The 25,660-nt window shown below is 42.4% G+C and overlaps 2 protein-coding genes across 2 annotated transcripts; both read right to left on the bottom strand.

The window, feature by feature from the left end:
- Positions 1–19,079: 19,079 nt before the first annotated feature.
- H1f5 (H1.5 linker histone, cluster member) lies at positions 19,080–20,110 on the bottom strand. Its single transcript, NM_001109417.2, has one exon. The coding sequence runs from the start codon at positions 20,051–20,053 to the stop codon at positions 19,385–19,387; it is 669 nt and encodes a 222-aa protein (NP_001102887.1). The 5' UTR covers positions 20,054–20,110; the 3' UTR covers positions 19,080–19,384.
- Positions 20,111–22,316: 2,206 nt separating this feature from the next.
- On the bottom strand, positions 22,317–22,789 carry Hist1h3b (histone cluster 1, H3b). The gene has a single exon (NM_001408765.1). The coding sequence runs from the start codon at positions 22,766–22,768 to the stop codon at positions 22,358–22,360; it is 411 nt and encodes a 136-aa protein (NP_001395694.1). The 5' UTR covers positions 22,769–22,789; the 3' UTR covers positions 22,317–22,357.
- Between the last annotated feature and the right edge of the window lie 2,871 nt (positions 22,790–25,660).

The following is a 25,660-nucleotide window of genomic DNA, read 5'->3' as shown; positions in this document are numbered from 1 at the left end:
GGGGGGTTGAAGGGTGGGAGGGGGGGTCAACTGATGAGAGAGGCTAACTCCATGACAGGCTTCAAATTGGCAGTTCAGGAGATTAGATAGACCTAAACCTCCAGGCTTCGGACATCTAGTCAGAAACTGCCCCACCACCTGGCCTACAGTAAGGACAATGGATCAGCAGTTTCCAGCCAGCCCTGAGCCTGGTAATAGAATATACTTAGGGATAAAGTAAGACAAAGTCTGCCTACCTCGGGATTCCCTAAAGGTGCTTTAAATTGGAACTGGGACCTCACTGGGGGGGGGGGGGGGGGGTCTTGGTAATGGGAGACCCCAGCATGCTGGATACCCGCAGAATAAAACACTCATCGTGTTTATCTACTATTAGGGCATGGACCCTACACAACCATTCTTTAAATGGAGACACCAGACAAAGGCATGAAAGCCTTCTTATATGGAAGCGGAGAACTCTCTAGAAGGATAGGTAATCTAAAATTTCATTGGTGAGTGCTAGGGGTGGGGAGGTCACAGGTGATCAGTGGTCTACATTCCTATGTCATGAATGTTCAACCATGTTTTAAAAAAAAAATGGGGCTGCCCAGTCCAGATGTCCCATTGAGATAAGATATCTCCCCATTTTTGTGGTTATCCCCAGGCTGTTCTTTGGGAGAGAGTTTTATAATCTTGTTCTGGATTTTATGGTCTATTCCTGAAGCTGCTGCCTTACTGCCTTTTTTGAAATCAGGCCTGGTCCTCAAAATGGAGACAAATGGGGTTTATATTACCCTTTCATCTATTGAGAATAGTCTACCATTTGCTTGGTTTGATTTGGTTTGGTTTGGTTTTGGCTTTGGTTTTTGAGACAGGGTTTTCCTGTCCTGGAACTCACTCTGTAGACTAGGCTGGCCTGAAACTCAGAGATCCATCTGCCTCTGCTTCCCAAGTGATAAATAAAATTCTTTCCGGCTGTTGTGATGTTTTGTTTTGTTTTGTCTCAGTCCCAGAGTCAAATGACCTTTTGACCTATGACAGACATTTGAGGAAACTTTTTAAACTTGCTTAAGTCTGGAGAGGGGGAGCCATAACCCAACTCCAGAGCCAGCTGTTTAATAAAGTAGAACAGCATAAAACAATACTGTCCTCACCCAAAATACATCTGAATCCCTGCAAAATCAAGGGACCAGAAGGATGAACCAGTACAAAGAGAGAACAAAGGAGGCTGGGAAATGAGATTTTGTGGAACTTAAACAGTAGACTTGATTGAATGAACAAGCCAACTAGGGGACAGAGACTGAGCAAGCTCTAGGAAGCAGACAGAACTACAATAAAACTTATACATACAGACAAATACCAGACAACATAACTACATTTTAAGGGGTCCCAACTGGGATTCACTTGACCTTAACAAATATAAATAGTAATAATCAGACAATGTCAGGGCCCTCAACCAACATGGAACACTGATAAGCAAGGGCATCAAGAGATGCAGAGTTCCCCACTCTAGAGTCAACAGGGTGTCCCTGATTTAACCTACAGTGACAGTATCATCATTTCCTTGACTTTTCTCCAGCTGTAATACTAGCTTTTGCCACCATGCTCAGAATTATAAATAGCTCCAGCTTCTAGAAGTCATATGACGTTAAGCAGTAATTAGAGGTGAGTCTTTGTAACATTCTTTTAATGTAAATGAATGTATTCCATAAGTAACTACTAGATGTTTAAAATCTGTAAAAGTTTCATAAGTTAATAGAATATGGCTATAGTGTATTTATCCTTGAGAGCTTGGAGTAATTTGAGTCACAGTTACAGAAAATGTTTTTATATCTTTTTTGGGGGGAGGGGCTTCTTTTTATTGATTTTTTTCATAAGGATTATAAGCAGGAGATCTGACATTACATTCCTTATTTATATCAGAAAATTAGGAGCTAATTGTTCAATTTTCATAATCCTTTATATTGACTTTTAGATGCTACTCTCCATTATCTGATTCATAACTTACAGATTTGTTATCAATTTCTATATTAAACTTCATTATTTGACTGCTTCATAATTACCACCCTATCCTTAAACTGATGCATATTTATTTTCTTTGTTCAGAAGAGGTTCTTGGTGTTTGGGGAAGGGAAGGTAATGGTTGAGATTACAACAGACACATAACCATCATTATTGTCTCTCTCTTGTTGTAACCATTTCAGGATTTGTCTGATTATTATTCCTTTCTATTATGTTATTTTATAATGGCTTTAAAGCCTAGAACATGTGAGCAAAGAGACCACTCGGGTATGGAAATGTCATGTACAGAGCCTGTTTAAAGGCTTTCAAAACCTAGTTCCATGTCTTACAATTAAGGACCACCCCCCTTCCATTCTGGATGAACCTGTAGCAATGTTTATGTACTTGCTGAAATAATTCTTTAGATATAGAATATTTTACCTTACCACCTAATCCTTTAATTGGGTCTTTTAATAAAACTATGTACTAGTTTTCAACAAAATTCCCCATAATTACCTTTGTTAGCATTCTAAGCTCCACCCCTCAGTTACTTAGCAACAGCCAGGTATGCCTGACACTATAAAAGGGGCTGCTCACTCCCTCCTCACTATTTTGCCCTCTTCTCCTCTTCCCCCTTTGTCCCTTCTCTCCCCATTCCCCTCCCTACTTTCTTTCTCTCCACATGTTCATGGCTGGCCTCTATTTCTCTTCTTCTCTCCTCTCCTCTCCTCTCCCCTCCCCTCCCCTCCGCTCTCCTCCCCTCCCCTCTCTTCTCTCTCTCTCTCTCTCTCTCTCTCTCTCTCTCTCTCTCTCTCTCCCCCTCTCTCCCTCTCTCTCTCTTTCTGCCTTTCTCTTCCCTACTACCCTCTTAACTCTCCTCCCCAAGCCCTGAATAAACTCTATTCTACACTATACCATCGTGTAGTTGATCCCTCAGGGGAAGAGATGTCTCAGCATAGGCCTACCGAGGCACCCCCTTCCCCATACCTCACCACACCTCCATAGAATATATCCCCCCGCCCCCGTTTATATAAACACATGAACCTGCCTTTTAAAAGCTTTTAAAACCTGATTCCATATTTTATCATTAAGACCCATCCTTCCATTCTGGTGGAGCCAATAGCAATGTTTCTTAACCTATTTAAAAAATTGTGGGAAAGTTTCATTTCTTACACATCCTCCATGTCCGTTAAATAGAGCATTGAACAGGTATACATACTGGTCTTCAATTGATGGAAAATTTCACATTTCTTTTCTTTTGATGCCGAAAGTTGTGATTACCTCTGAGCAGACTATTTCCCTTTGCTTTCTGGTGTTTTTCTCTCAGGCAGCATTGTTGGAGGTATTCTTGTTTTCTTTTAAAAGGAGGAAGAAAAGTAAAATTCTGGCAGAGGCCAGTAAAAAAAAAAAATGCTCATAGGCTCAGATTTCAGCTTAAAATAGGATTTAATGGCAATTCTAACATATCCTCCACAGTCTACAGACACTTAAGATGCCTTGACTAAGAATTCTGAGTCCCAGAAAGTGCTCTGATTATCCAAACATAGCTTAATTTCCATTGGTTTCTTCACAGTATTAGACGTGTGGGACTTATGCGTAGAGTATCAAGACATCTGTTCCTTTAGAGAATCCTAACACAGCTTCTATAGTCTGTGCCTGCTCCTACCCATCCCTGTCCTGCATATATTCTATCCTTTACAGCTCCATGAAACCTCATAAAACCTTCCAATACAATCATCATCTGTTCCTGTCAGTACCAGCTGGTTTCGTATGTCAACTTGACACAAGCTGGAGTTATCACAGAGAAAGGAGCCACCTTTGAGGAAATGCCTCTATGAGATCCAGCTGTAAAGCATTTTCTCAATTAGTAATTAAAGGTGGGTGGGCCCAGCCCATTGTGGGTGGTGCCATCTCTGGGCTGATAGTCTTGGGTTCCGTTAGAAAGCAGGCTGAGCAAACCAGGGGAAGCAAGCCAGTAAACAGCATCCCTCCATGGCCTCTGCATCAGCTCCTGCCTCCAAGGTCATGCCCTGTGTGAGTTCCTATCCTGACTTCCTTTGGTGATGAACAGCAACAGTGTAAGCTGAATAAACCCTTTCCTCCCCAACTTACTTCTTAGTCATGATGTTTTGTGCAGGAATACAAGTCCTGACTAAGACACTGTTTCAGACTTGCTGAACCCTTACAACCGCTTCTGAGGTTTTATGTGCTATGTCTCCTGTCCCTGGAGGTACCTTAAGCATGCTGTGCACCTCAAGCTTTGAGTCTTTCCCTGTGACTGAAATGCCTCTCTTCTTTTCCTCACTTCCTGCAGATTGTACCTAGATGACTACCCCACATAACCTAGCAAGCTTAATGGTAGCAATGAGTGAGTCTTCCTGTTGCAAAATTCCAAATTGTAACAACTTAGGGGGAGGGTTTATTTTCACTCCTGGTTTGAAGTGGTGTAATCCATCAGAGCAGAGGCGGCATGGTAACCATCCATCCCCATCCCGGCAGAAACACTCAAGACTTCCCTAGAGACCTCAGGCTACTGAAACTATGGGAAACTCCACCCCCAATTAAAACTGCCCTTTCGACCCCACCCTCCGGCCCCAAGGCTCATGCTGGGGAAAGGAAAGGTTAAAGTCCTTGTACCAGCTCTAGAAGAAACTTGGCTCCTTAGAAGAGGTTTTAAATAGTTCTGACAATGTATCAGCCACCTTATGGCAGCCAAGATAGTGATGGGCCCAGTGTTGACTAGGATACATTTTGATTAGGACTGCATATGTAGGTGAAAGGAAAATTATACAAATTTAAGGTTTAAAAATATAAAATTAAAAGAGTAAGCCCCAAAAGCCACAAACTCAGGAGTAGCAGGCCATAAAGATAAAGAAACGAAATACAAGAGAACTACTTTGCTTATCACCCGGTGTGAGTAACTGTTCTTTGTTCTGCCCCTGTGATGTTTATTTAAGCCCCTACTTGTGCTTTCCAGCCACTGCATCCTATAGAGAGCACTCCTGGAAACCGGCTGCCCAAGCCTAACCAGAGGTGTTTCAAATACAGATGCTTCATCAATTTTGACAAACTTTTAAAAATAATGAGGACCTGAAGACCCTACCCTTCTCCTGATTTAGTAACTCTGTTCCAGGAACCAGGGGGCCATAAAACCTTCTGGCGTCCCCTTAGCTCCTGGAGCCATAAAACAATCCTGTAACTTGTGGTGCCTTCCCCTTTGACATCCCCCATCCCCTGGGCTCACAGCCTCTGCCTTTAAATACTCTTTCTCCCAGCCTCTCAGGGTCGACACCTCTGTCTCCTGCGTGGGATATGTGTTGGCCCAGAGATCTCTGTAATAGGTCTCCGTAATAAACCTCGCCTTTGCTTATTACATCCAAAATGGTCTCTCTGTGTCTGGGGTCCGAGATTTCCCAAGACTTGAGTAAGGGTCTCTCTGCGTGGGATTTTTCATAGGCATATCCCTTCCCTTCTGTTTAAAACTTGCATCAGACAGGGGTTGGGGATTTAGCTCAGTGGTATAGCGCTTGCCTAGCAAGTGCAAGGCCCTGGGTTCGGTCCCCAGCTCTGAAAAAAAAGAAAAAAAAAAAAAAAAAAAAAAAAAACTTGCATCAGACAATTTGAAAGGTTGCTGGACCTCCTCATTTGTTCCTCTTGCCAGTGTGGCCACAGTGAACAATCTTTCTCTGCAATTCTCTATGACAGTCCTTAATTATATGGAGAATGGATGGCCATGTCCACCTTGTTGTGGCCCAGGCTCTAACCATAAAGAGACAAATACTAAATAAACATAGTGTTCAAAATATGAAGTGTGTGTGGTATCGAAACTGGATAGGGCTCAGTGAACAACAAGGGAGGTTTCCATGCCACCACAATAGTAAAAGTGCCCATGTCCTCTGGCATACTGTGTGACACAAAATAGAAGTTCCTAGTAAACTAGTGGAAACTCAGAATGGTCCCAGGACAGGGTGGTGTCTGCTCTCCCACCACCACCACCACCCATCCCACCTGTCTTTATGAAAGTCCCCTCGAGTGCTGGCAGCCTGGCACACCCGCCCCCCATAGTGCCAGAGGGATGTTTGGCTACTCAAGAGCTCATGCTGATTCCCCAGTTGCCCAAAGGCTGTTAAAAAAAAAAAGGAAGGGGGGGGGGAAATGAAGGAAAAGGAAAAAAAAGAAAAGAAAGAAGGAAGGAAGGAAGCTTGCTGCTTCGCAATAGAGTAGATCTGTGCCTCAATGCTGGTCTCCAGAGTCTGCTTCCTGGATTTGTGACTTTACATCCCAGGGCCCCTCCTGATCCCATTTCCCACAGTGAAGTAGCTGTCAGACTGCATCCACACAGAAGCAGAAAGATTCATGCTAGTATTCACCTTGTTTTCTTGCTTTTATTTTTATTCAGTCTAAGACCCAGACCAAGCTTGGATTGGTACAACCCACATTCCAGATGTCACTATCCTCCTCAGACAAATGCTAGAAACCCAATCTCAGACACACATGGGGCAAGCCCCTTGGGTGATTCCAAATGCAGCCCTTCTGAAAATTAGCAGGAACCATAAGCATTGCATAGAAGTTTCCTTACATCCTTTAAACACAGCTTGCTGGAAGGCACTGAACAGAAAGTGGTTAGATAACCAAGCAGCTGCTTATTAAATCAACTTAAAACACAGATCAAGAATGGGGTTGAGGAGGGAGAATGAGCAAATTTACAGCTTCAGGCACAGATGGGTGAGATGGGTCAGCTCTCAGAATCAGGAGTTTGGAATTGTCCTGAATCTGCTGCTCTGCCATAATTTGCAGTTACCTTGAGGGAGACACAAGATGAATAGGCCTGACCACAGTTGTGCAATAGCTAGGGTGTTCTGTTGTACTACTCTTTTCCTCCTCCTTCTCCATCTTCCTCCTCCCTCTAGTTCCTGTTGTTGTAAAAATATAAAAATAAAAAAAAAGTATGGTTGTCTTTTACCTCACTATAGGTCCCGCACCACAGTGCCCCAAGATTATCTGCTAGATATCTTGGCAGAAACACATCCCAACTCCTCGGCGACCCAGAGTCTCCTGCCACCGCACACTTTCCTACACTCAAACCGTCACATAAAAGAACACACAACACAATAATCTTTGACCCAACTGATAAGATATAATTGCCCACCTAAACATACAAAGCACAGTACCATCTATCCCTTAGGAACATTTGTAACAACCGGTAAAGGTACAGCATGGAATCTTAACGTCACCAGCCATCCCACCATATTGTCCTGCCACAGCTTCTCTCTCTCTCCTCTCCTGTCTCTTCCTTTCTGTTCTCATCTCCTCTTCCTTCAAACTTCTCTCCCACCCATCCTTCCTTCTCCTCCAATGACAGGCCTCCTTCTATCCTGTACCTGCCCCTCACCTGTACTTTACAAATTCAATGCAGAGAAGGTTCTGGTTAAGTCACCTGATTCCTGAGTACAAGACTAGGCAGCTGTCCTTGGGGCAGTGGAATTAGCATCAAAATACAGATAAGTTCAGGGCAAACCACAACATTTCCCCCTTTTTTGTCCAGTTAAAAAGCCTTTTCACTTACATATAAATTGAGCACAATTATTACCATTCTACAATTTATAAAGCATATGATATTCTCAACACCCAGTCTACCGCTATATCAGTTAAACAGAACATTTAGTTATTCATTCCAGCTTAAGAAAGGCTTAAAATCTGTATTATATCTTGGCTAGCTTGTATACTATCTGATAACTATCCAATAAAATATCTATATTCAGAGCTAACAGCCTGGTAGGCTATGAGACTATAATCAGTCCTCAACCCCATCAGAAATCTGAGAATGACCAAATATCTATACATATAGGAAGCCTAACATGGCTTCCAGAACTGAGAGGTTGTAGAGACAAATCTCCACTAGCACAGTCCCGTGTTAGCAACATGTGAGGACAAGTCTTCAGCCTTCTGGCCCAAAATCAACTGACAGACTCTTGAAATGCAGATTTTGAAGGGCTGATCACGAAGTCAAGGCAGAGTTTATCAGTCAACTATTCTGCATAATGTGTCTTTTTCTGGACAGTATTAGTCTGCAGATGAAACAGGCAGTTTTGTCTAGTGGCTGCCTAGCCACAAAGTATTGCCTCGCCTGGAGGTAGAGATGTTCAAATTCTTCGTTAAATCCTCCAAAGGGGAACTGTAGGGGCAGATATGTCTCAACAAAAGCTAAATAACTTTAAATCTCAAATTTTGTGGATTTCTGACATTTTTGAAAACCATCTATCCATATAAGATAATCTGGACCATTGTCTTTATATCTTAATAATATCTTGAAAGTTCTCTCACAAAGTCAGTAATATGTTTGCTATTTAGCCCTTAACTCACATGTATAATCAACTCAGAAGTTTGTAATGACATCAATAGAAGGATTGGCTCTAAACCTTGTACTTTTAAACTTTTAACAAATATATTCCATATCAAAGCAAAGATATGATTTTAGCTTAGTTAACAAATGAGATTACAACTGTATAACTCAATCTAGCTAATTCCTCCCTGTTAAATTACAACCATTATTAAATTCCTCATAAAAACAACTTTAGAATAACCACTTCCAGTCCCCCAAAAGTCCAGGGAATTGGGATGATGACTCCTCTATAACTTCTTCAAGCTGTACATGGGCATTGAGATATCCTTAAGGGTAAGGGGATAGGAAGAATGAAGCAAATGCTATAGCCAATGTAGAACTAGAGTTTCATAAAGGTTATTCATTGTCAGAGCCCGAATGTGCAGAACTAGAGTTTCATAAAGGTTGCTCATTGTCAGAGTCCGGATGTGCAGGGCCGGACGTGCCTGAGGGTGAGCCAGAGATAGGACTTGCCAAACCAGCTATCAGCCCCAAGGACATTGATCATCCGTAGCCACCCCCTCCCCTTCCTTCACTCCCCTGAGTGAGATGAGCCACCCTACCTGCCTGCTGAGCTGCTAGATAACACATACTCCTTGCTGATGTCATTTCGCACCGAAAGTAACCGTGCACCTTTTGAATTGACCAATCATGTGTAACCTCGAGAATGCCCCTTACCTCCCCTATATAAACCCCCGAGTTTGGAAGCTCGGGGTCGATTCCTCTGTCTCCTGTGTGAGATACGTGTCGACCCGGGATCCCGCTAAGACCCGGGATCTCGTTAATAAAGCTACCTCTTGCTGTTACATCAAGAATGGCTCCTCGTGATTCCTGGGGGCACCCCACCCTGCGATCAGAGCGAGAGACGCGGCTCCCCGTTTTGGGGTACGCTCTTTCACCAATGTGTCCTGACTGGACCCAGCTGAAAGTCCTTGAGACCAGGAATCCAAGTAGGCACATTCTGCAAAATACAACTCTCAAGACAAAAGTTTAGACTTGAGATATCTTTTTGTTTGAGTCTCCTGAATAAATTTTTCAGGTGGTCTACCTCTATCAAATCTGATCAGTATGACTCTGTAAGGTTTCCAGAGCCAAATCACACTTTTTAAAACCACGAAGACAAAATCTTTCTCCCAAAATACTGTGTTCCTTAGTCTGAAACCAGAAAAGCTTGTATCTTGCACTCTATCCCAGAGTAATAATATAACCATAAAATTCAAAGTCATACCCATCATGAAGACTAAACATTTTTTTAAAAAGGAAGTAAGCTAAACAATGAGCCTGGTAGACTTTTGTACTCTGTGATATCAGGAAATTAACCAAAAATTCCAGTGGAGCCCACGTTAAGAGAATCCGAGCTTCCTGTTGTGATAAATATCAAAAGTAACCACAAACCCTTGCTAGCCAGCATCAACGAGCCATATGGCCTTTAGCAGGGTAATTCATAAAACAAACCAAATACTTTCTATCAATTCCAATATCAATAAGCAGAATATTGAAAGACCCCCTGGATCGGGGAGACTCTCACTCAAGTCTCAGGATGACGTGACACCCCCCCCCCAAGAACTCACACAAGACCATCCTTGCTGTAATCACATGAGGTTTATTGATAGGAACTAGTGCACTGGGGTCGAGACTCTTATCCCACGCAGGGGCAGTGGAGTTTGAGCCCAAGAGGCTGGGAGAAAGGGTATTTAAAGGGAGAAACCACAAGGAGGGGGCAAGGATGGCATCATTGGAAAGTGTTGAGAATACCAGTGAAAAATCACAAGGAGGAGCTTCCTGTCTCTCAAAATTGCTTAATTTTGTGTTCCCTTTAGTTCCTAGGAGAAGCTCCCTGCTTCTCAAGGTTGTTTTTTAAGATTTTAATCTAACTTTACTGTCAGCTAGTTCCTGGGAGGAGAGGAGGAGGGCAGGGGAGGGGAGGGGAGGGCAGGGGAGGGGAGGGGAGGGGAGGGGAGGGGAGGGGAGGAGGAGGGGAGGGGAGGGAGGGGAGGGGAGGAGGAGGGGAGGGGAGGAGGAGAGGAGGAGAGGAGAGGAGAGGAGAGGAGAGGAGAGGAGAGGAGAGGAGAGGAGAGGAGAGGAGAGGAGAGGAGAGGAGAGGAGAGGAGAGGAGAGAGAAGCTGTGGCAGGACAATGGAGGCTGATGTTAAGATTTCACTCTATATTTACAGGTTGTTACAAATGTTCCTAAGGGATGGATGGTACTGGGCTTTGTATGTTTAGGTGGGCAATTATATTTTACCAATTGGGTCAAAGATTATTGTGTTGTGTGTTCTTTTATGTGACAGTTTGAGTGTAAGAAAAGTGTGTGGCGTTGGAGTTGGGATGTGTTTCCGCCAAGACATCTAGCAGATATCTTGGGGCACTGTGGTGCTGGACCTAGAGCAAGGTAAAAGCCAACAATACTTTTTTTATTTTTTATATTTTTACAACAACAAGTTCCCTCCCCTCTTCCTCCTCCACATATAGTGCAGGATACCCTGAAGCTAGCTAGCTATGTAGCCCAGACTAGCCTCAATCACATAATCCAATTCAGACTCTGAATACAGGAAAGATAGGCCCTACTACCATGCCCTGATTGTATTATTTCTTGATTGCAGAATTATGGTATCCAGGTATGTGTATGTGTTTTAAAAGTCTATGAATTGTTAATGTTTAAGAGTGTCCTTTCTGTTAATTCTGACTATTTACTGTTTCCCATTTTGTGCAATGAACATTAGCTGTCGCTTGATATTAAGACCCTTCTTGCTACATTAGATTTACTGAGTACTTAACAGTATATAAAATATCATAAGTGACTTTGCCTATCGCTTACTAATTAAAAATATATTTATTTTTTTACAGCAAAATTGTGACAAGCCAAGCATAGTGGCACATACCTTTAATCCCTGTAGTTGACAGAGGGAGGTGTATCTCTATGAGTTGAAGGCCAGTCTGGACTACATAGTAAGAATGAAACAGAAAACAGACATAGTAATTTTTTTAATCTAAAGACATGCTGCAATATAAAAAGCACATGATGGTATGATTTGTCACATCACATTTTATTAATTGTACATATGTAAAAGTTTATAACTTAAATGAATAGCAAATTTTATTGTTGTCAATCACAGAATGAGTCAAAGCCATAAAATTCTGTGTCTTACATATATGAATATTCTGCAGATGGCTAAATGGCTATCTCTTCAGAGTCATTTTGAAACAGTGTCACATTGGAGAATTATAGAAATTTAAAAAAAAAATGCTGTTAGAAACTTGAATTCATTTTTGCTGTTTTTAAATTTACAGCCAAAACAAATGGGTTTCATAATGGCATTTTCATACATACAGGTCATTGTTCCAGTATGGTACCCTGCTTAGTGGGTACTTTTCCCCTGTCTCTGGGACTGTCTTAGTCACTATTCTCTTGCTGTGGAGAGACACCACAATCAAGACAAATACTTACCAAAGAAAGTATTTACTTGTAGGTTTGCTGTCACTTTCAGAGGATGAGTTCATGACCAGAATGGTGGGGAACATGGCAGCAGGCAGATAAGCATGGCCCTGGAGTGAGCTGAGAGCTCACTCACGTCTAATCAACAAGGGGGAGACAGAGAGAGATAGACAGACACAGACACACAGAGAGCGACAGAGACAGAGAGATAGAGAGACAGACAGACAGAGACACAGAGACACTCAGAGAGACAGAGAAAGACAGAGAGAGAATATTATTTCTCAAAGCCCACCCCTAAAGACACACCCCTCCAAACCCACATTGTCTAATCCTTCCCAAAACAGTTCCACCAAATAAGGACCAAACACTCGAATATATGAGCCTATGGGAGCCATTCTCCTTCAAACCACCACAAAGAGGAAATTTAATTATCACATTATTTTGACCAGAACACTATATAATCAAAATAATGTAAACTCAACATATTTTTAATGAAAAATGTTCACATAGAATATGGTTAAGATGTGGGAAAGGACTGTAAGAGTGAAAATTTTCTTCATTGTAAATTAATGTACAACAAATGATTAAATAAATCAATAATAATGGAACTGGGTATGGTGTCACATACCTATACTCCCAGCACTCAGGAGGCTGAGAAAGGAGTACCATGCTTGGCAGGCCTGCTAGTTACAAATACCAAGCAACAGGGGCTGGAGAGATGGGTCAGTGGTTGATTTAGAGCATATAATGTTCTTGTACTGAACCCAATTTCAATTGATCAGATCCCATTTTTTCTACTCGAAAGCACACACACACACACACACACACACACACACACACAGGAAGGGGGGAAAGGAGGGGCAGAGGGACAGAGACAGAGTAAATCTTTTTCTTAAAAACAAAACAAAAAGTAGTATATTAGTTACTTCCCTTCTGCTGTGATAAAACACCAAAATGAACTCAACTTATAGAAGAAAGTTCACTTTGGTCCACCATTCCAGGGGGCCAGAGTCCATGATAGAAGGACCATGCATGGCACTTGGAGCTGAAAGCTGGAAGCTGTGGCCTCATACATCAACCACAAGAATGAAACTAAGAGCAAACTATAGGTGGGGCTAGGCCTTAGGGTCTCAGACCTGGCCCCCAGGGACAACTCTCCCAGCAAGGCCTCACCTTCTAAACCTCTCCAAAGAACATCAGCAACAGAGAACAAGTATTTGAATACCAGTGACAGTGGAGGACACTTTCATTGAAAACTGCTATAAGTAGTAAGCTTTTTTTTCTTTGTCTCTCTAGCTCACATTTCTAACTTTTATATTTACCATTTCAACACTTATTAAACATGTCCTTAGAGTCATGTTCACAAGTCAGCAGTGGAATCAGTCTCATCCTCCTGCACCTGACGGTCTGAAGACTAAGGTGGATGCTGCAGGATATGAGCAGAAAGTGACAATGGCTGAGACAGAAATAAGCAGGTGCAAGGGAAAGTCTCCTTAGGGTCCCTACGTGGTGGCGCAGGTTTCGTGAAGTCAAGCACATAAGTTTTGAGGCAGGTCCTGAAGAGAAAGGAGAACTGGAAAACAGGAGGTAAAAGGTCTGCCAAGAAAGTTCTACTTTGTGAACTTGGTCACTTAGCTATCTTAGTGCTTCCATACTACTCACACTAACTGGTATTTCCATTGCTTTTTCTCATTCTTTATCAATTGCAATAAAATACCTGAAGAAGGATATTTGTAAAGGAAAGAAGTTTGACTGGCTTACGGTATTGGATACTAATAGTCTAAAGATAGTGAAGGCCCCATTATAAATGGTTGAGGAACCCTGAAAAAAAAATCACTTCTTCAAATAGAAGAGGCAGGGGAAGGCGGACCCTTCTTCTGTTTATGAGCCTTTCTTCAGAATTAACTTAGAGCTTTCCACAACTATTTTTATCACTTCCAAGTTCATGGTCCACAGTGCCCTATGAGCTTCCCAAAAGGTAGACGTCTGGACTGTCTCCCACATAACCGTACCGGGGAACAAATTCCCAACACAATGACAATTGTAAGCCAATCACAACAAAGCCAAACAACAGCACTATCCATTATCTACCCACACCTGTTGGGGACCAGACGGGACTGCCGGACTAGGCAAAGCTAGAGCCCTGCCCAGAGCAGATTCCTGAGAAGGGCTTGACCTTTTCAAAGAAAGAACAGGTTCCCACAAGACTGTTGCCTCATTGTCTAAGGAGAATATCTAGCCGTTTAATGATTCACCTAATGTCTTTGGGCACTTCCCAGTACTCCGCCCGCCCTATGCTTCAATCCCTGCTTCAACTCCTGCTTCAGAGCTTTAAATGCTGTACACTCCTCTCAATAAACAGACCTCGACAAGGACACTGCTTGGTCTCCCTCCTTTTTCTTGCCCGTTCGCCCGCAGGTATGGGTCCCCCTCGACCCTCACAAATAACTGGGTCCCTGCTGGCAGGGGGCACACACCCAGCAATCCACCCATTCGTCCGTGATTCTACTCACTCATCTATCCATCCATGCCAAACATACATGGCAGTTCGTCCAATCACCATCCTCTCATCTATCCTTATTCTTTCATGGGTCTTCTGTATGACCATTTACCTAACCGCCACATATTCACTGATGTCTTTTGTACAACCAAGCTGGCCAGCTCTGATCTCCAGGCTCCAATTCTTTACAGTAACTGTGGCTGGATTGGTGAGAGGTTAGAGTCCATACACTGTGGATTGCTTACCCAAGTCACTCTAAAGGCAGGAAGAGGGGCCTACAGCCATTCACCCAGGGGCATCATTCTAGAGGCCATGCCCTAGTTTTCTCACTTGGATTTTCCCTTTTTCTATACTGCTTACACTCAAGCCTTTAGTCTTGATGGTGAGTGAAGTTGTAGGTTCTTTCAGTTTTGTTCTTTTTGGGAAATTTACACAGAAGATCAGCAGTTTACTGATCTGCCTTGCAGCCGCATGATGTAGTTAGTGTGAATGAATTCCAAGTACGAGTTAGGTGAAAGGGTCCCAGACACTGCATTTAAAAAACAGTTGGGGCTGGAGAGCTGGCTTCATAGTTTAAAAATGTTGCTGATCTTGCATAAGACCCTGGTTTCAGTTACCGGGATCTACAGAGTGGTTCACAACCATATTTAATTCTAGTTTGGGAGGATCTGCCTCCCCCTTCTGGTTTCCAGAGGTACTACATACAGATGGTTCACATACAGGCTGGCAGGACACTTACATATATAAAATAAAAATAAATATTTCATAGATTTTATTTTACAATTTAGTATGGATGTGTGTGTGTGTGTGTGTGTGTGTGTGTGTGTGTGTGTGTGTGTGTGTGTGTCTCCACACGTGTGTGTACATCCTTGGCAGCCAGAGTCATCAGATTCTCCCTGGAGCTGGAGTTCCAGATATGTTTGCTGGCTAATGGGAATACTGGAAACTGAATTTGGCTCCTCTGCAAGAGCAGTATCTGCTCAATAAACTACCAAATCATCTCTCTACAGCCCCATATAATAGGAGAACTCTTTTGTTCATTCTTTGTAATATTTTCTGTCTTTAGATGCAGATACAATGGCTGGAGGCAAAACAACTATTTTGGACACGACTTAGAGGTCAAGATAAAAAGAGCTTGACTCCCAAACCGTAAAACATATAAAAAGGTCTCTGCTGCATTTTAAGAACTTTCCAGGACTGGAGAAATGGTTCAGTGGTTAAGAACACTGACTGCTCTTCCAGAGGTCCTGAGTTCAAATCCCAGCAACCACATAGGGGCTCACGACAATGTGTAACGATATCTGATGCCCTCTTCTGGTGTGTATGAAAACTACAGTGTACTCATATGTAATAAGTAAATAAATCTTAAAAAGAAAAAAAAAATTAGGAGTTTTCCAGCAAGTTGGGCCAGAAATTCCAACTTTGATAAATGCATAATTCAAAGCTTTGAAGTGAAAAGACTGTGTCTCTATCTTAAGTGTCTCTATCTTGCAGCCCCATGCAAGATAGAAAGCTGTGGTTCTCCTGTTCCTGCTCCCAATCTCTGGCATTCTAGTAACATGCCTGCATGCAGCAGTTGAACCTGATCAAACCTGAGGTTTTCTATGATTATCTTTCTGGGTAAAAATGATTTCCAATTTTATTAATGCACAACACATTTTAAATGCTATCTGAAATCTAAGGGCACATATGATGACCAAAATAGTCTAGTCAGGAGAGTCAGAGAATGTGTCTAGATTTCTCTCAATTACTGTAGAATGATTCTATCAAGGTTTCAAATGGCATTTATCCCTTCCTGGATCTTAAACCCTTCTACCAAGAGACCCAGAGATACCAAACTCAGTTTACCTCAGCCCCAAAAGCTTTTAAGAAATATTGAGACATGGGTTGGTACAAGTCCATCCTCAAGAAAACTCCTGCTATGCAATTAGTCCCCAAAGAAGCAGAATGGAGTGTATCCCAGTACGTTTCAATCAAGGGCCCTCTCCTGACCCAATTGGGAAACTCTGAGTTACTCCATTTCCTTTATGTCTCATATTCTGCCCCTTCCCTCTCAGTCTGCTTCTCCTCTCTGTTGTATTTTGATGCTCTGATTTACTGTCTCCTGTGTCTCAGAGTCTGTCTGTCCTCTCAGAGCTAAGCCAAACTGTCCTACATAGCTTTCTGCAACACTACAACTTAGCACTGTAGATAATAGGCTTAACTCAGTCCTGAAGGAACTCTTAAGCAGCGTGCCTCCCATACTGCAACACACAAGACATGTGTCTGGAAATGTCACCTATGAACACACTTCGTGTAGATCACACCACACCCTATCAAAGCGCCCCCACCCATAATGGCAGGCATAGAAGGGCAGAGGGTAGACATGGTAGGCAAGCATGACAGCAGAGATTGCCTTTCCCAGCTGTACATGTTCCTGTGTCCCTTCAAACCCACAGGTTCATCAGGAGAGAAGCCGTGATTTAGCTTTTTCGTGGTCCTAGTTGGATTGATGAGAGTCGAAGGCCACCCAGGGCTTAGTGTTACAGGCTCAATGGTATTCATTGCAGAAGAGGCCCTGTAAACCTCAGTTGCCTACTGTCCATCCTTATCCCCTATCAAATATTAGATCACCACAGGCACTGGGGTGAAGAAATAGGCTCTTCTCCTGATTTGGGTCAAACTATAAATGAATCCATTTCTCTTAACCAATTTCTTTTCCATGATTTCTTTTACAATACAGCAAAACTAAGGCAGAGGTGGAGAGGGCAGACCTAAATGCCACATAATAGTTGTGGCAAGGACCAGAAAATGCCAGCACTGGGAGAGACAGCGGCAGGGATGCAGGTGAGCATGGGCATTAAGAGTGAAGGCTGTTCAGACTTGTATTAACCAGACTGGCCAAGAATTTCATCGCTAGGGTATTCTATCCTCTGCTCTGGGTCTCTGTGATGCATCTTAGGCCAAGCGTGTTCAAAACACTCTGAAGTCTCCTGTGTTGCCCATCACCATTGCTAGAGGGTCCCTGTCCAGATCCAAAGATGGAGGAAAGCTTCCCTGCAAGGTAAACGTGAATTCTACACATAGGAATCTACAGAAGATTAAAAATGCAAATACTGAAAGTGATAACAAAGTCAAAGCAATAAAATATTTACAAATATAATCACAAAACTTTTCAGTTCTCTTTTAAATTACTAAATAAATAGAATAGCATTCCTATGAAGAGATATCAATACAGAAGAATTCAGACATTCAACATTTGCCTATTTCCTGTCTCTCTAGCAAATTTATGAAATACCATTGTTACTGAAGAAAAAAAAATACTATTTACCAATTACCTACTTGATGTCCAATTTTCTATTTGTTTAAAATATATATGGAAATGTGTGCAGACAACCTAAAGTATTTAGTTTGCGATTTGTGTTTAATTTGTACTCAAGCTGGTCATTTAACCTCTCAGGAATGAGGACTTGAGGTGGGAGTAAGAGGGCATTTTAAATCTTTGCTGAAGGCAGCTCATTCAGAAATATATAAAAATGAGACAGAGCTAATTCTAAGAGAATGAACTGCATTATAGATGAAGGAAAATCCGAACCCTGAGGAATTAATGACAATCAAGCAAGATGGTGTCTGCATTCTAACACACACTTATCCCAGCACTGAGACTCAGCAAACATTGCCTTCAGTAGAAGGGCACCCTGTGCTGGTCTGTGACACTATCTGAAAATAATTACAAATACTATTTTTTGGAAGAGGCAAAACATTAAGAGGCAAATAAAACCGAAGAGGCAAAATGAAGCTGCCATTTTCATTGTAGAAAAATCATAGAAAAGTCTGACTATGGGAATAAATACAGATACTTTGAGATATATAGATACTCCCAGATATACAGATTGACAGAGGGGGAAAAAAATCGAACTACCAACATAGTGTGTACACAAGAAGCCAATTCCACGTTAAGCCTGTGGGGTGTCTTAACTCTGTAATTTAACTTCTGGATAGCATTCAGGCATTCACACAAATTTAGCCTGCCGTGAGCAATACTTAATATTGCTAAAAATAAATAAATTAAATAAATAAATAAGTGGCTTAAAACTTCCCTTTAAAACTTTTCTCAGAGCATTCCTACCTGTGCCACTGGGAAGCTTGAAGTGACAGTGAAAACTAATTACCAATTAGTAATATTGGCAATAATCTAACCTTAAAGGTGAAAATGCTACACCATCTTATCTTTAACACTTAAAACTGATCTAATGTTAAACAAATACAGTGAAAGTCCTATGTAGGGGAGTGTCACACCCATTACTACATTAACAAACCTTTAACACAAAAGGACCGTTCATTAAGGGACTTCAGTGTCTGGGTGCTTCCAATGGAAGAACTGAGCAAAAAGGCTCCAAAAAAAGCGTAAATGACTTGAGAGTGGAAATTTGTACACAGCCTTTGGAAAAGATGCCCGTGTTGGGGGGCCTGCTTCAGGACCTTGCAGCTTTGGCTCCACCTCTTGCTGTTCTGCATACTTGTCCCTCGCCTTCTACGAGCCCTTCCAGTCGGACCGAGACTTCCACCAGCTCAAGCTCTGTTAAGGAAACTCTAAAGGAGGGGGAGGGAAGATGGTCTCCGCACTGGCTTCATTTTAAACAGACTATGGCGATGAATACCGCGTTATCTGTAAACGTCTTCTAATGACTGTCCAATCAAGTTTAAAGTCAGTAATAAACCAGAGTACCATTGGTTTAGGTAATACGACACAGCCAATGAGTTATTTTTCGCGCGAGGTCTCACTTAATCCTAAGTGAATGTTGGCTACTAACAACGCTTTTATTCCACACTGGGCAGTTATGGCCCACGTACAGGTCCCAAGTGACCATAGTGGGCCGCGAGACTACCAACAGCCAACATAACCAATTTATCCATAGGTAAGACTAAACCGTCTTACCTTGTAGATTGAGCACAGGGCCCAAATCAGGGCGGGAAGGTGTTCCAGTTGGTTGGCCCAATTGGGAGATAACAACCCGGGAGAGCTTAAAGTGTGTACAGCTACATTCACAGAGTTCTCTGGGTGGCTCTGAAAAGAGCCTTTGGGGCTTTGCTGCTGTTACAAGCAAGCTTACTTCTTCTTGGAAACAGCCTTCTTTACCTTGGCAGCCTTAGGCTTAGCTGCCTTGGGCTTGGTAACTTTAGGCTTGGACGCCTTAGATTTCACCGCCTTGGGCCTTGCCGGGCTCTTAGTCGCCTTTTTAGGCTTGGCAGCAGCCTTGGCCTTCTTAGGGCTCTTGGTAACTTTCTTTACTCCAGCCGCTGCAGGCTTCTTTGCTTTCTTTGGAGTTTTCTTCACGGTCTTCTTGGCCCCGGCAGTCTTCTTGGGCTTCTTCGGGGTGGCACCTGTAGGTTTCTTGGCCTTGGCAGCCCCAGTCTTCTTAGCCTTGGGCTTGGCTTCGCCGGAAGCCACCTTTTTGTTAAGCTTGAAGGAACCAGAGGCGCCAGTACCTTTTGTTTGCACCAGGGTACCTTTGCTCACCAAACTCTTGAGCCCAAGCTTGATGCGGCTGTTGTTCTTCTCCACATCGTAGCCACCAGCAGCCAATGCCTTCTTCAGAGCAGGCAGGGACACGCCGCCGCGCTCTTTAGAGGCAGAAACAGCCTTAGTTATGAGCTCAGATACCGGGGGGCCAGTGGCCTTGCGCTTTGCCGCGCCAGCTTTTTTTGTCTTCTTCTTGGCGGGAGACTTCTCTACAGGAGCGGGAGCCGTAGTCTCGGCGGGAGCAGTTTCAGACATGGCGAGAATAAAATCTGCAAGAAAAGGAAACCTAACGCGAAGAGCAAATTTTGCAATGCTCCTTTGCTCAGGCTCCGGGTTTATATAAGCCGGTGCTGGGCTGTGATTGGTGGAACGTCCAATCCACCGCCCTCTGGCCGCAGCGACTCAAGGTTACAATCCCAAATTGTGTTTGTTAGTCACCAAATTTTTACTTACTGCCGAAAATAATGCCACAGAAATTGGCAGTTTGGAGTTCCAAAGGAGAACAGCCTTCGGATTCACGTACCTGGTTGTGCTTTTTTGAATCCCACGCAACTGACCAAAGGTATTTTTAAAAATCCCTCCAGTGTTTACTAAAAATCCACCGAGCAGAGAGCATCCTGAGAGTTACTTGCATGTTTCCGTAAACTTATACGAAGGATGCAAGGAACATTACTTAAGAGGATTTGTACAAAGATACCGCCTTTAATTTTTTCAAGAGTAAAACTAATAGTTCTTTTGGTTTGGGCAAAAACGTTGTTTGTATCTGTAGCAAATAACACAGGCCTAGGGGCTACAAACTGAAATTAACCACTTTAAATATCTCTCTTTAAAATAGTTCAAACTCCTAGTACTTTGTACAGGGTTGATATCTTTAATGGAAAATGCAATATTTCTAGTGTGAGAGTGACTTCTTTGAAGTAGAGAGATTGAAAATCATTATATTTAGGAGCTGTAGAGACAGCCTAGCATTTAAGACCACTTGCTACTCTTGGAGATTTGGGTTTAGTTTCCAACACCCACAGGACAGCTTGCAACTGATTATAACTCCAGTCCCAGGGGATTTCAGGCTTCTGCTAGTATTAGACATATAAGTGATGCACATATATACATGTAGGCAAACCCTCATGTACATAAATAATTAAAACATATCTCAAACACATAAAAAGGAATCACTAACTTCAGATGCCAATCACCTTAATTCTAAGTAAAAATAAATTAGATATGGTTCTGATCAATGGGCTTTCACAATTTCCTAGGGATATTTGGAGACAGAAAATACTTACCTTAAAAAATATTTTACCTAAGAAAAATTCTAAAACTTTCAGAAGAATTTTCAAGGAGATTCTACCGCCCTTGAATGAGATAGATGGCCAGTGAGATTTTGAAAGTAAAAGAACAGCACAATCACTCACACTCTTTATAAATAGCCAATAACAACATTGGTAGTTTTTGCATGTTTAAATGACAAGAAGGCCAGTATTTTAGAATACTGTTGAGGAACCTACATTTATACAAATTAAAAGATTTTGAGAAACTGGGAAGTGGTGGCACACAGCTTTAATCCAGGAATTCGGGAGGCAGAAGTAGGTGGATCTCTGTGAGTTCAAGACCAGTCTGGAGTCTATAGCTTAAGTTCTAGGACTTGTTTACACAGGATTACAGATAGGATTACACAGAGAAACCTTGTCTTGAATTAAGGAAAAAAAAAAAAAAGACTGAGGAAAATAAAAGGTAAAGAGAAAGTGAAATTTGCTAAGCTATGTGAGTGTTGCTTTGGTGAGGAAAAAAGTACAAGATTTGTAATTGTTTAATAAAGTCCATCAGAATGGTTCAGATGGATAGATCACAAAGAATATTGTTTTACACAGAGAAACCTTGTAAAAGAAACACAGTTTGGAGTTGTGTGTCTTTTGTTCCAAACAATAGTCTTTCTGGAGTAAGGTTTACTGGAGCATACCTATAATCCTATCAACTATGTAACTGGAGCAAGACTACTATTACAAGGTCTTTTATTGCTACTTATTCGTGAGTCCAACATGGAACACTGAGCTACTTTAGCCCTTATCTCGATAAAATAAAATGGAATAAAGGCCGTCTTACCAATGCAGAGGTCGGCAAGGACGCTAAAGAAGTCAACATTATTTGCTACAAATAATGTAGGAATGGTGTACAAAACAGCCAAACCTACCAACTATAATGGGTACTTCCATGAACTAGTAGCGTTACATAATGGTTATCAAAAAGGCACGGATTTACAGACTTACCATAGGATTTAATTTCCGCAGACTTTAGATGCCTGCCACCCTGGGGTCAGGAAGTTTAAGGCATATATGCCTCTGGAGGGTAAAACTACCTAGCAATGGCCTAAGCCTATGTTGGAGGCAACAAAAACTGGAGATAGGCTAGAAGGTTTATGGCTTCTGCAAAGCACAAGGGCTTCTCATGGGTTGCAGTTAGCATCCTAGATACTAACTTAGGATACGAGTGAGGTAAACAGCTCCTTTCTGGTGATAATGGAGGGGCTCTGAAAAGAGCCTTTTGTAGAAATGGGGAGGGGAACTACGCCCTCTCACCCCGGATGCGCCGGGCAAGCTGGATGTCCTTGGGCATGATGGTCACACGCTTGGCGTGGATGGCGCACAGGTTGGTGTCCTCAAATAGACCCACAAGGTAGGCCTCACAGGCCTCCTGCAGGGCCATGACCGCCGAGCTCTGGAAGCGCAAGTCGGTCTTGAAGTCCTGCGCGATCTCGCGCACCAGGCGCTGGAAAGGCAGCTTGCGGATCAGCAGCTCTGTCGACTTCTGGTAGCGCCGGATCTCGCGCAGAGCCACGGTGCCAGGACGGTAGCGGTGGGGCTTCTTCACGCCGCCGGTAGCCGGAGCGCTCTTGCGGGCAGCTTTGGTGGCCAGCTGCTTCCGCGGGGCTTTGCCACCGGTGGACTTGCGAGCGGTCTGCTTAGTACGGGCCATTTGAGAACGTTGAGAGGAATGTAGAATGAGGTGTGTGCAGAGAAAATTCAAGTATATATATAACAAGCCACCTTCTTGGATTGGACGGTAAGTTGATGATGTCATGTTCCAAACAGGGGATTGGTGCGCGTTTAAATCAAGGAATGAAAGGGAAAACATTGCCTACATTTTATATTAAATGTACAATTTTCGTTTTCTGCGGATAAAATACTCTAGCAACTCCCAGGAATTATCATCTCGAGAAGATGTTGGCTTTGGAGTCCAAAGGACCTCCTCGTTATTTATTTAAGCAAGGGCGTTGTTATTTGGAGCAAAAATTTAATGGAAAAAATCTGAAAGGAAAATTAACAAAAGAATTAGTTATTCCTGGAGTCGTCAACACTTCTTACATTTGATTTCACCCAAGAACCGCTGGAACAGTTTTATGACCGGAAACTTTTAGAAGTTGTAATTGATACTGCTGCGATTTTGGCGCGAAAAAAAATCAAAATGGGTGAACCCTCAACTTACTGGAGTTCCAACCCCAGAAGGCATTGAGATTCTACTACTATATCATAGCAACACTGTAAGGTACATGTGGTTCGTGGTTGGCATTCATTTACAAGTTACAAAGATATACCATTAAGGTAGGAAGGGAAGGTGGGAATTCGCAGAGACAGCAGGCTACACAAAAACAATGTATAAAGTTCTAGGAGACTAAGGCAGCCTCTGGAGTAGCTAAGCCAAGGATGGTCTTGCTGCTGCTGCTGCTGCTGCTGCTGCTGCTGCTGCTGCTGCTGCTGCTGCTGCTGCTGCTGCTATTGCGCCAGGCAGAAGATGGCAGGCTTGCTGATATTCAGTATGATGCACGTGACTATTGGGTAGTGTTTGACGCGGCTTTTGCCCAGGCCCCCACTTAATGTGGTCATATTTGCCAGCAATAAAAGTAGTAAGATCAGACAGTAGGCGCGTTGTTTTATGATCAGGCTTTTTGCCTAATTGGGAATATCTGGCACAAGCAATAATTACTTGGTGTTTACCAGAGAACCATATTAAGATTTTCAGAGAAAAAGAAAGAACTGCTGAAACTCCAGATTCTAAAGAGGCTTATTTGAAAATAGCTCCATCCACCTCACATTCAGAGCTACCCACTGCTACTGGGTCATCCTTGTTTATAAGTCAGGCTCCTAGCCTGCCTTCACTCACAGCATAGTCTTTGTGATTGGTTGATATGAAACTCACAACTTAAGAGGGCTGATGACAAATATTTCTGACAATGTCAGGTTATAAAGAATGCTTTCTTTATAACAGGAGCTAACCAGCCTGCAAATTAAGAGTGTTGCAGGTGTATCAGTGTAGTTGAAGCTTAGATGAATATGCGCTGCGCGCGCACACACACACTTGCCAAAATGTGGTTCTTTGTGTTTTTTCCATATATAATTATTTGGGAAAGAGAGATTCAAACTCCAGCTCTGTGCTGCTTTCCTCTGTGCTTTCTCAGACTTGCCATATTTCTGCTGAAAAGTGATTCGAGTTTTCTTCATTCCAAAAACATTCAAGAATCAGAGCTGCTGCTCCATATTTCTTCACACTGGGAAGAGATTAAAAAGGGCTGTTCAGAATTCACTCCTGTCCTCTTTATTTACCCATGGAAATCAACTACACCCAGACATCCTCTTTCTTACATTTAGAAATAAGAGGTGCAACGCAGAAGCCAAAGATGACTTTATTGAAGAAAAGATCATTGGCAAGTCAACATAGTTACTTGGTTCTCAAGACTCCAGCTGTTTAAAAAGAGTTACCAAACGCCCTATACTATCTTCCAGAGCAAATTAGTTTTCTCCCACTCTCCTTCTCTCTTACCTGCAATGTCAGTGAAAAAACTTTAATTTTAATAGTTTGTGTAAGGACATCTTGAAGTGCACAAGCTCTTGTGAGGTAATGACTCTACTCTTCAGTGCTCGCTCATAGGTTGTGAGTGATCTTGGTCTCTTGCAGAAAACCCTCAACAATCTGCTTTCCTTGGAACAATTATTTTAAAACCAAGAATCATTCTACCTGGGGGAAAAGCACAGGCTCTGGGCACATTATTTGAAATTTTATAACACAAAACTCTTGGGTCCAATTCTCTCTTTAATGAAGAGTTGAAAACAGGAAAAAACCTTCATCTAACCTTAAGTTTGGTCCCTAGGGCCTCCAAATTGAGCTGACAAATGGTTTTTAACATGGAAAGTGATTAATGAAATATATAGAGAAATGCCTTGCAGCAAGCAAGCTCAAGAAAATTAAAACTAAAGTTTATCGGCTCTTTTAAGGATCTGGGGAATAAGTATATGGGAAGGAAAAGACATAGAGTAAATTAGTAATGGGAAGAGGCTAACCCAATAGGACTCCTCCGTGGTGGGCATTATTTTTTGGTATGTTAGAGCACAATAACAGGGAAATTCTCCTTTATGGCATTCTAAAGGGAAACTTCTGTCAGATGTGAAGTGTCATCTTCAGTTAATCCTTATACCCAAGTGACATACTTGGCATCAAACACTAAGTCCTATGTATGAGATGTTTTGAAATTCGGCTAGTTTGGTTGCTTTGGTCATGTCTTATCCTGCTAATAGTCTCCCTGATGATGCTCACTGATGGAGATTGTGCATGTGAAGGAAATCCCTGGCATACTCTCTCCTGGAGCCTTTTCTCCCAAAGATTAAATACTTAAGACAGAATTCAGCAAAGGGAGTAGAAACTACGACTACACTCCTGCAAACTTAAGTGATGTGGGAGCGCTCATTACCCTTTCAGTAGCCTTGTTCCATACTTGAGAATGCTTCTGCACACAGCTCAAGAAACTGGGCAGAGCAGGACTGTTGGAATTTGGCTTTTTGCTAGACCAAATAGGTCAAGCCCTGGAGCTTCCAG

This window comes from Rattus norvegicus, chromosome 17 (assembly GCF_036323735.1).
Source record: "Rattus norvegicus strain BN/NHsdMcwi chromosome 17, GRCr8, whole genome shotgun sequence".
In the NCBI taxonomy this organism is placed as follows: Eukaryota; Metazoa; Chordata; class Mammalia; order Rodentia; family Muridae; genus Rattus; species Rattus norvegicus.
The sequence above is the reverse complement of the archived record's forward strand: the minus strand, read 5'-3'. Positions and strand labels throughout refer to the sequence as shown.